At 42.1% G+C, this 11355-nt stretch overlaps 1 protein-coding gene across 1 annotated transcript; it reads left to right on the forward strand.

Moving 5' to 3' along the window:
• The first annotated feature begins 2744 nt into the window (after nt 1–2744).
• Nucleotides 2745–6665, forward strand: LOC134460223 (4-galactosyl-N-acetylglucosaminide 3-alpha-L-fucosyltransferase 9-like). The gene is made up of 3 exons (XM_063212678.1): nt 2745–2844; nt 3539–3575; nt 5550–6665. The coding sequence occupies exons 2-3, from the start codon at nt 3541–3543 to the stop codon at nt 6622–6624; spliced, it is 1110 nt and encodes a 369-aa protein (XP_063068748.1). The 5' UTR covers nt 2745–2844; nt 3539–3540; the 3' UTR covers nt 6625–6665.
• The last annotated feature ends 4690 nt before the right edge of the window (nt 6666–11355 follow it).

The raw sequence follows: 11355 nt of genomic DNA on the forward strand, positions 1-11355 counted from the left end.
CCGATCTCTTCCAACCAGAAGTGGTAGGCCTCAGCGGGCTGATCAGGCCTGTTGCAACTGTGGCGACCATTCCTCCTGAGGCGGCCACACAGCCAGGGCGGGGCCAGCCGGCCCCACCACCCGACACGGCCGCTACCCCACCGGCAACACCCCAGCTACTGGGGGGCCTGTCTGCCCAACCCCCTGGGGCAGTAGCTCTGCTGGCAAGGCTCCAGAGGCTAGGGAACTCACCTAGCCAGCCGCCAGACGACGCTGCTCAGCAAACACCAGCACGCCCTCAGAGACTGAGGGGTCCCACCAGTCCGGTTTGGGGACTATATAACCGAGTAGTGAAATCAAAGGGCATAGTTTGGGGTTGGGTTTCTTTGCACTGTTAAGGTTTCGAAAAGGGGTGGTGTTTGGTTATTGTTTAACTTGTGCCCGTTCTGGGCTGTTTCCCTATTAGGGGACGGCGGTGGCTATCAAGTGAGGCTCAGGAGTGTGGAAAAGGTTCTGTGAATAAAGAGCATGGCATGGGGAATACACCGGTGTGTTTATTTCATAAATATACGGATATAACATTGTAGTTACTGCAAAATTGACAAAGCATCTCTAAAATGGGGGCTTTGTCACAAGATAAAGGAAGTATTATAAGGACAATTTTCATTGTAAACTCAATTTTGACAAAATATGTAGTTACTGCACTTTGCCTTTGCATGGCAGTATGCCCATCCCATTCCTGATCCTCCACACCACAGAAGACTACAGTCACAGGACGTAAGTGTGTACGTTCATTATCCACATCCACACGCTTGAATAGGCTATTGTCCAGCGGCCCATTCCTCCATCCGATCTTTTATTATTTTTACATGTCAGTGCATTCTCTGAGGACTGTTTTATGTGGTGGAATGTTGGAATGAGAGAGAGAGAGAGAGAGAGAGAGAGAGAGAGAGAGAGAGAGAGAAAATGAAGACCCCCAACATAACATGATGCACCAGGACTTACTGCAGCATGTGTGGTATGCTTTAGCCCAGGTGTGGTGACCTTATGTTTTGAGGGCCATTTTTATCCGGCAATAGATATCATTTTAATGTTATGCAGCTTCACATGAAATATGACATAGTTTGCAAAGGAATCTGTGCAATTACATTTGCAATACAATTAAGGTGGGGTCTGTTTTAAAGGTGGCTGCCTTCAATAGGCTAGGACTAAAGTGCAGGGGGAAATTTGTGTTCAAAGTGCGGCCCTTGGAGGAATTTGAAGTGGCCCCTCGATATACATTTAACTTGCTTACAGTAGGCCTATGTTTATGAGCGATGATCCCTGGATTGTTTTGCTTAATAATTGCTGATTATTAAGGTATTCTCTTTTCTATTTGTTTAAGCAAAGCGTCTGCTAAATGCTATGTAATGCATTGTAATGTAGCCAAGCGGACCTTAGTTAAAATTTAAACAAAATATTAATTACCAAGTTTGATTTATAAATTCCGACTACGCCAAGAGGGAGGGGTTTCCCCTCTAGAAGGTGATGCGCAAAGCACACAGGTAGGCCTACTGTATGTAAAGGACCACGGAGACGGGTTGACAAGCCATTTTTTTTATTTCGGTACAGGTGCAAAATCTTTAAAATGACACAAATACACTAAACACAGTAAAGTACACAAACCCACGTCTGAGCCAATATGGCAGGATTTGTCCCCACACTCCTAGAGCTCTAAAGTTAGTGAACACAGCATAGTTATAATAATAAAAACACATGGTAGTACGGCACACAATTTGTTTTTAACTAAGTAACAGCACTGCAAACAAGGAGCTTGGGGCATGGGGTACAGACAATAGGGTGGCCCTATTACAGGTGTGGTGTACCGACACAAAAGCAAAACAAACCAAAAGAAACAAGAACAGATCATAAACAAAAACAAACAGAAACTGGACGAAACGAATAGGTGTCCATACGCACACACACTCACGCGCACTAGACCACAACTGGCACGCTTTCCAGCGAGCGACTATGACTTCGCTACTGTAACCACGATCATATGCACGCACTAGGCACACTTCAGTCAAACAAAACAGCCTGTTAGCGGACAGTCCGGCATATTGAGAACCACCAGGCTACCTGCACACACAAAAGTGACCAAAGCGCACGTGTAACCAGAAATTATAAAATTAAATATAAAAGGAGTGATTTGGAGAGAGACATAACTGGTGGTGAGGCGTCCGTAGGTAGTTGCAGCAGTAGGCAAGACGCGGGGCACCCATATAAAAGCCTAATAAGATGTGATGGCAGGAGATACACTGCATTTTATAGCACACTCAACGTAGGGAGACACCACATAGTAGATACATTCCATACCACAAGCCTACGCGACTCGTTGATCCAAAATCCAGCGTTCTAGGAAAACTCGGTCTCGCTTCGAGGCTCAGCCATACGAGACACTTTTCCGCGAGCGCGGACACGGTTCTGAGCTCCAAATTGACGGACGATTGGATAGGCTATAACTGGCGGCATCGCCACAAACACTAAGCAGTATCTTCCCACGGGTAACCGGTGCCATGGTTTTAAAAAGGATGCCGGTAATGGCAAATGGTGCGCACCTGTAGCATGCCACACCCAGGACGCATCAGACTACTTCCCGTGACATAGGAGCGCATACAACCGATATGCTACAGTAAGCAGGGTTTTTTAATCTGTTTTTACGTTTTACAGTGTTGTGATGCTTTTTCATTGTGATTGGTCTGTGGATCTTTATCTGTCAGGAATAAAGACCAATCAACCAACCAATAGCCCTACTGTGGGCTATCTGTTGTGAAAAGCTTAAGTGGACCTCTCCGAGGAAGTTAACTGTCACACATCCAGCGGATGGTGAGTAAGCAAACTGACGTCTTTATTTTAGCTGTTTATTTCGCCATTATTTGGTAGCAGTGCGTATGCTAATATAAAATTATTAAAAATCCACGCAGGGTGATTTATTGCTCGAATGTGCTGCTTTATCAGATCTCCCTGCTTTCCCCCGCACATGCGTCCGCGTTATTTGCCGTCTTTCGAGAGAGGACAGAGGACATCACTCTTAAAATATGGTTCAGTAACCGTCCTCTCGAACTTCTTTTGAATCTTTTGTCATCGTTTAAGGCCTTGTCTTTCGAGACTACGCGCATCAACTCTTAAAAAATGAAATAAAGAACTGTCCGTTGCTAGTTTTTTATCTGCGTTGGTTCATTTTCAAGTTGGTCAGGTTTGAAGTAGCCACGGGACAGTGAAATTCCAATAAAGGTTTAGTTCTAGTCGGTTATTGCAATCTAGCGGACCTCTGCATGTAGTTGGACATCTGGACATGCTGGCATGATCTCTCATGCGTGACGGCCTGCTGGATTGATGGAGTCTGTAGATGAGTGTTTGTCATAACTTTGTCCATTGCCACCTTGCTTTAGTTTTGAATGATATTTTACATCTATTAGGTTAGTCCTAATGCTTTAATCAAATTGCGTTTTGCCATACTATTTTGTACTCAAGCCAACGTGGTTATTATGGTTCATGAACCTTTCTTGTAATACCCTAGGCATGAAGATGCAAGATGAGGATTGCAGAACTGAAAGGTGAGACTAATGAGTTCTTCATTGTGCAATATTCGTGTGGGCTACCCTTTTCAGGCATGATGGCCACTACATCGTAAGCTTAACTCTTGTAAGGTGTTGCCGTTTATGTAGCCTACATAGAAGGTGTTCAGGTCTTTTTGACCCAGGCTGTCCCAGGCTGGCCAGGCATACAGGGCCGGATTAATGCACAGGCTAGATATGGCTGCAGCCTAGGGGCCCCATCCTTCCACAGGCCCCCCTGATTGGCCAAAAGTGGAACAATTGCAGAATTGTGACTAGATGCAATATTGAAAAATATATAGTTTTTATTCAATACAGTTGGTAGACATGTTATCCTCAATCTCTAGCTCGTAATTATGACACTGTCTATGTAAATTCGTCACAAAATTTGCCTTCCGGGGGCCCCAAAGCAGCCTGTACATAGCTCATACACACTCATGTTCCCTTCATTCTGATTGTGAATTTCTGTGTATGAGAGAGGTTAACAAGGTTAACTTTTCAACAAAAATCACTCTCTGCCTTGTCTCAACATGTGATCAGTGTTATATCAGAGTTTAGAAACTATTTCTGTATAAGCCCCCCAAAATGATGGGTGTGTGTGTGGGTGGGGTGGGGGGTCTTTCTCACAGAAATGAGCCAAGGACAGTGAAACTCAGTGTGAAAATATAATAATTGATAGGCCTTGATAGACTATTCGCTTACCAGAAAAGTAATGATCAATCCTAATGCATTACTAAAGAAAACCCCCCGCACACACACACACACACACACACCCATCATTTTGGGGGGCTTATACAGAAATATTTTCAAAACTCTGTAGCCTACATAGAAGCCTGGTAGATACACCTAAAGGCTGGAGATGAACTGGGAAACTGATGGTGATCATAAGAACTGTCAATGTTCTCAATGACAGTTGGTCTACCCCTTCCAGTCGTAGATATCTGTCCCGGTCGCACAGCTGCACTTCTGTTGGATTAGCACACTATAATAGGCTATATGGCCAAATACAATCAAGTCTTAAGACCAGGCCTAAGCACATGAAATGTCGTTGCGAAGGTTAAATTGCTTGATACGTTTAAGTAAAATGCAGGACATGAGCTTGAAATGTACCCCTAAAGAATGACTCAGAAGTTGTTGTGTCATTCTACACAAACTAAAGCAGTTCAAGGGATGTCAGGCAAAGCACTGTTTCTTGCGTCAGACAAAGTAGACCTATTCCATATCCAAAACTCCAATTCTCTTTCAGACACTTTCTTTTGACTGGAGCCACTTGTTTTCCGTTTCTCTTTTCCATACAAGAATGATACGTTTCTTCATAGTGAAAATATACCTACTATGACAGTTCTAGTCATAAAATATAAGTTAGCTATATTATTTTAACCTTGTGTTGTGTCAGAATTTTATAACTTTACAATAAAACTACACCAATAAAACAAAAGATTATATGGTTTTACGAGAGAAAGCCCAGTGTCCCAGTATGACCCGTGTGTGTGTGTGTGTGTGTGTGTGTGTGTGTGTGTGTGTGTGTGTGTGTGTGTGTGTGTGTGTGTGTGTGCGTGCGTGCGTGCGTGCGTGCGTGCGTGCGTGCGTGCGTGCGTGCGTGCGTGCGTGCGTGCGTGCGTGCGTGCGTGCGTGCGTGCGTGCGTGCGTGCGTGCGTGCGTAGCAAATGTCCCCGTATTATACTGTAGGCCTATTATACTGCCGAAGTTCATTTAAACAAGGAAGTGGCTCATAGTCGACAGGAGCAATTTTGCACAAAATGGAATATTCTGTGATTAAAGAGTACACAACTTAAAAAAAACAATTACCGGTATACAATCAATAAAATATCTGTATAGAGGGTTTCTCTCTTTTCCAGACCTTGTTTTCATTTCTTAAGGATGTAAGAAAATTATGACTGAATGTACATGCATGATGGACACAGTACATTCACAGATGAAGCATCTAGAAACTATTGACTTTTTTTCTTACAGGTTTAGATCACCTGTCAAAACGCCCCTACAATGGATTATTTTAATTGCAGTGCTTGCTGCTATTTTGTATGTTTTTACATGGGATGAAGCAACAGCTTCCCCTCCAAAACCATTCGGTCAAATAGTCCATCCCAACAACACCAGCAATGTGAAAGAGAAGGATACCGTTCTCCTCATCTGGTTCATACCTTTCGGTAGAAAGACTCAACTGAAGTCCTGTGCCACTGAGTTCCGCATCGAAGGCTGTTGTCTCACTGACGACAGAAATGCTTACCTGGACGCGGACGGAGTGCTCCTTCACCACCGAGACATCGCCAGAGACATGTCTAACCTGCCCCGCCTCCCTCGCCCCGTCTTCCAGAAGTGGATATGGATGCTGTTTGAATCGCCTCACAATTCCCAAAAGATCCCAGGCCTGGACGATCTATTCAACGTCACCATGTCCTACCGTGCGGATGCTGACATCTTGGTGCGCGAGCAGCTGAATCCAAAGTCACAGGGGAGTGAGGACCTGGTTCCTTTAGAAGCCAAATCTAAAATGGTGTGTTGGGTTGTGAGCAATTGGAATGAGAATTATGCACGGGTGAAATATTACCGTGAACTGAAGAATCACATTGAAGTGGAGCTCTTTGGCAGTCATGCTGGCCGTAGACTGAGCAGTGAGGAGTACATAGCAATGATGAAAAGCTGTAAGTTTTATCTGTCTTTTGAAAACACACTCCAATGCTCTGATCATGTCGCTGTTGACTACATGACAGAGAAAGTCTACAATCCACTTCGTTTTGGCGTTGTGCCTGTGGTGTTGGGACCACCTCGAAGTTCATATGAAAAGTTCATACCCAAAGATGCTTTCATTCATGTAGATGATTTCAACACTCCCAAAGAGTTAGCCAATTATCTGCACATGCTAAATAAGGATGATGAGAAATATCTGCAGTTTTTTGGTTGGCGAAAACATTTCATAGTAACCAAAGTTGACTTTCCATTAGAGCATGCCTGTAGAGCGTGTCAGTATATACGTCAAAGAAAAGGCTTCCAAGTTTTTAAGAATCTTAGCAAATGGTACTGGGGATGACAATGAATACTATTGATTGGTACTCATCATCAGAGAAAGAGATCCTCAGGGAAATAATTAAAAAAGCATTCACATGTGATCATACACTGAAGATGAGGAATGTTATCAGTTGGTATTCATTGACGCAGGAAGAGGTTCTTAGCCAGGGAAGGCTATCATAGGCCTACACATATTTGATCCATATATTTTCTGAATCACTTTGTTCTAACACTTCAGTCATTAGTTTGTTAGCTCAGGCACAAAAGGATTGGAAATAGATGGAAGACATTTTATTGTCAGAAGTGTCTTAATACAAGACGTTGATTTAAAAAAATGCTGACTTCATAGGATGCTGTTCAATTGTGCTAGGCCTACTATATTGCTATTTTTCAAGTGCACAGCACTTACACTTCAAATTGTGCCGTAAATTTCAGGAATGAGTGTTGGGGATTACTAGTCGGGATAAGAGATACCAGTAACTTGTGATTGCACAATTGGTGTCACTTTGTGTATTGCTGTAAAATGTATACAGGATATATATAATATAATACAATATAATATAATAATACTTATTGTTATTATTATTATTATTATTAATATTAATATTTTCTGTACCTTACCAATTCAGTCAGCAACATAATGTTTCTATGATCCATTTGAGATTACGTGATAATACTTTGAACTACGGGGTTGAGGTCTTGTACAAGTTATGACACTGGTACAGTGATATTATAGTATTTGTATATAACATAGGCCTAAATCACCTCTGTCTGGTGATTTTAAATTGCAATCAAGTGTATACTGTCAGTGTATACTGTATAAAATATACAAAATATATAAAATATTTTGACTGACAAGATGCGTTCATAATAAACATTTAGTTTGTTTCACAACTGAAGTCATATGCGTTTTTTTGCACAGTGCATTTTTGTTGCAGTGAGTGCCATGGTAAAGTTCCATGGATTCTATTAAAGTGCAAGCAATGGGTGAAAAAATCGCTCACAAGGTGATACAAGCATGAAAATTGGCACAGGTGTTCATTGGGACATGCTTATCAATAAAGATAATCAGGGGTGGAGGCACTCTAAATTCCATGTTGCGTAGCAACGGTTGCTAGGTAAAGCATTTCCCTTAGCAACCAGCATCAATTATGCAGTTTCTAATTGATTGTGTGGTATTAAGGCATCTGTACCCTGAGCCATTGTCTTCAAATCACTGTAGCAATGCTGAGGAAGGTTCCATCTTACAAGTATGCACCCTTTTCCTTACAGTAGCAACCAGCATCAATGAAAACAGGTTCCGAACAATTATGTGGTATTGTGTTTTATGTCTGAATATTGACTGTGTGTCCTAAAATCACTACATGAATCCTTCAACATTACAACATTAGCAATGTGTGTGACAGTGGCCCCTTTGATGTCATTTTTTCCATTGAAGTCATAGAAATTATGTGAAAAATACAATATACACTTCTATTTACTTTTTGAAGACATGTCTCAATATGTCTTGCATGTGTCAGTACACATCAGGCCTGTCTACATAAGCCTAGTAAAGCCATTTGACTATTCAGAGGTTAAAAACTGAATGTTTTGGCAAGACAAAAAGCATACATGAACACAGTTAGGACAGTGTGTAACCTAGCGAAGGGATTCTTGAAATGTCCTGGTAGTCTTTTATTAATCAATGTATAAGTATAGTGAGTTGGGTGATACCATATTTAAGCAATATGACCCGAGTGGGAGGGATGATGTGCACTGACATCCTCCCTGGTGTGGTTCGGCCATAGGCACGAAGCCGAAGGCTGAGTGCCGTCGGCAATCACACCAGGGAGGATGTCAGTGCACATCATCCCGACCACGAGGGTCATATTGCTTTTATACAATAGTTCAATTGCCAACAAAATACCAGAATAAATGTTCGAATTCGTGTTTATTAGTTACCTTAATCATACTTTGTTTACCTGCTCCGCTAAGCAAAGTAGTTCCGAATTGATTGTATGGTTGCTATGCAATGACGAGCTGACAGCGCCAGTGCGCAAAGTTCCATGAAACGGTGTGAAGTGCATTTCTGTGTGTGGGCTTCGCTTACAAAAATGATGCATGATAAATGAAAACGCTGTGCAACTCCAACATTTTAGTTAGATGCCTATTTTATAAGCCTTTTGGCCGATATTGATTTACACATTTTTGTGGACCGCAAACTTGCTTAATAGCTGCGTAAAGACACCCCCCCTCGTCTTTCCCTCTCCAGTGCCGCATGAGATCCGAGCGCTGTTCTCACACGCACAACTACACAAATCAATCCCTTGTAGGCCTATGATACCCCGATGTCTGCTAAAGTTTAGGCTACTGCAGGCTACAACTTTGTTGCTGAAACACTTCCTCATGCACACGTCTGATGTGGGTGCGAACCCGAGAAAGGGGTTCGCGTTTTCCCTCCTAATAAACTAAAAGGCAACTCATTCCAGTTCCAAGCGGCCATGATTTTAAATTGCATGGCACACGGTATCTTGCTTCCAGATGCCCACTTTGTAGCCTACTAATTTGCATGTGGTGGACGGCAAGCTTCGCTGATAGCCTAGGCTATATTTTTAAGGGCACCTCTTCCTCGTCATTCCCTCTCCCGCAGCACAAATGAGATCCTATTGTAGCGGTTCTCATACACTGCAGGAGACTGACATAGCCTTTCTGTCTCTGTGTCAAAAAAGTGTCCGTTGTCCCGCATATCCCCCATTTGAAACTATCTTAATATTTAAAGTAGGCTACATTTTAGATTGCCTTCAAAAGACTACGAAATAGCGGCCGCAGAAGTCTGCCAACTGCCTAGACAACTGCACTAGAATCAGATAACTTCTTTCCTCTCTGCCAGAATCCAGCTACCAACTGGGATAGCCTACGCTCTCTGTCATGCGGGCGTGCGTGCGCCCAACTTAGTCCAGCATAGAACAATGGAATAGAATGATGGTGAGTTCAAACTACGCGGCCCTGGATACACTCACTTTCTCCGCAGTAGACTATGAGATAGAATGATGGCGAGTTCAAAATGCGCGGCCCTGGTTACATTCTATCCATGGCGGAGTGATTATTAGTTGTGATGAGTCTCCGAGGATGATGTCCACCTAGACGTCATCCTCCTTACCGACGCGTAGAATGCCAGTAGAACGCGTCTCATCCAATCAGATATCGCAAAATAAATTGACCGGATCTAACTATTGTATAATAAGATACAAACTGATTTACAAAAAATTGGGACACTTGGTGTTTTGTAAATGAAAACAAAATACTCTTCAATTCATACAAACATCCAATCCATACACAAGATGGAGAGCTGTGCAAAGAGAGGAAAGCTGAAAGGAAAGCAATCCAAGTTGGTTCCTCTACATCAGGAGAGTTTTGACCATGGGGTGGCCAGGTTGGGGCCCATTGAAATCCTGCTACTTGGAAATATAACAATTTCGTATTCTGGTTCTGAGCATCTTGTATGCTGTCCCATTGAGAACAATGGCATTATAATAGAATATAATATAATATAATATAATAGAATAGAATAGAATAGAATAGAATAGAATAAAGCCTTTATTGTCATTATACAAAGTATACTGAGATGTGAGCTTCCCTACAAGGTGCACAGTCCTTTATAGTTCAGTGTAGGGGGAAGAATATTAATTTCAAACTAGGCTAGTCTGTGTGGTGCTGAGCGTTCAGCGTGGTGTCCCATTGATATTACTGTAATTATAGCATAAGCATATCTCATCATGCATGCGCACATACTCATATACAATATACAGTAGTCAAATAAGTATTGATCCCTTGCTGATTTTGTTGGTTTGCCTACTAACAAAGACATGATCAATCAATAAATGTTATGATAATATGTATTCTAATATGGAGAGACAGAATATCAAAAAGAAAATCCAGAAATTAACTTAAAAGAATATATATTAATTTATTTCCATTTCATCGAGCAAAATAAGTATTTGATCCCCTGCCAACTTGTCGTGGTTTCCAATCGATGTGTCAATCACCAGGCCATGTGAATATGGGGTAAAATACGAATAAGTTAGGAGACAAATCATTCAATAGGCAAATACACCGGCATAGTTTGTTGATGGAGACTTTTATTAACTCGACTCAGGTTAGGGACATTGTAGAAGCAAGTTCAACGTACAAGTTTCCAATGCAATACATCTTAGACTTGAAACATTTCAGCAAGACAACAAGTTTTTGTAAAACCAAAGTTTTCTCCGGAGGCTAAGTTTTCCTCGGAGACTAAGTTTTTGTCAGAGGCTAAGTTTTTGTCAGAGGCTAAGTTTTTGTCAGAGACTAAGTTCTTTCCAGAGACTAAGTTTTTCTGAGAGACTAAGTATTTTCAATAAACTAAGTCCCACAAACCAAAGTCGAGAATTACTTACTGCAAAGCCAGACAGCAAAGTTGATCAACTGAGGAGATGCGTCAGGTTGTCTCTTGGGATTCCGTTGGCATTGTCCTCTCGAGCTCTGGACTGGCCATCTTTTATGCTCCCAAGCCTGGGGCATCTTGTACACCTGACCAATCCCTGTCCTTTGTCCACCTGGTCCGATCATCTCTCGGCCAATCAAATTACAAATGACGTTATGAGAAGTCGGGGAAATTTACAATCGTGGATTTATCGACGGGAGTTTTCCAAAAAGAATATAAATTAAGGGCTATTTTGGGTTTTGACAAGTGACATCCTGTGCTCTCCAGAGGCGTTTCTAGGTTCAGATGGGGCGC

This window comes from Engraulis encrasicolus, chromosome 2 (assembly GCF_034702125.1).
Source record: "Engraulis encrasicolus isolate BLACKSEA-1 chromosome 2, IST_EnEncr_1.0, whole genome shotgun sequence".
NCBI classification, from domain to species: Eukaryota; Metazoa; Chordata; class Actinopteri; order Clupeiformes; family Engraulidae; genus Engraulis; species Engraulis encrasicolus.

Excerpts from the sequence above, each read along its gene's own strand:
- LOC134460223 (XM_063212678.1), top strand. The coding sequence starts at position 3,541 with ATGAAGATGCAAGATGAGGATTGCAGAACTGAAAG. Across the intron at positions 3,576-5,549 it reads GAGGATTGCAGAACTGAAAG|GTTTAGATCACCTGTCAAAA; the intron begins GTGAGACTAATG and ends TTTTTCTTACAG.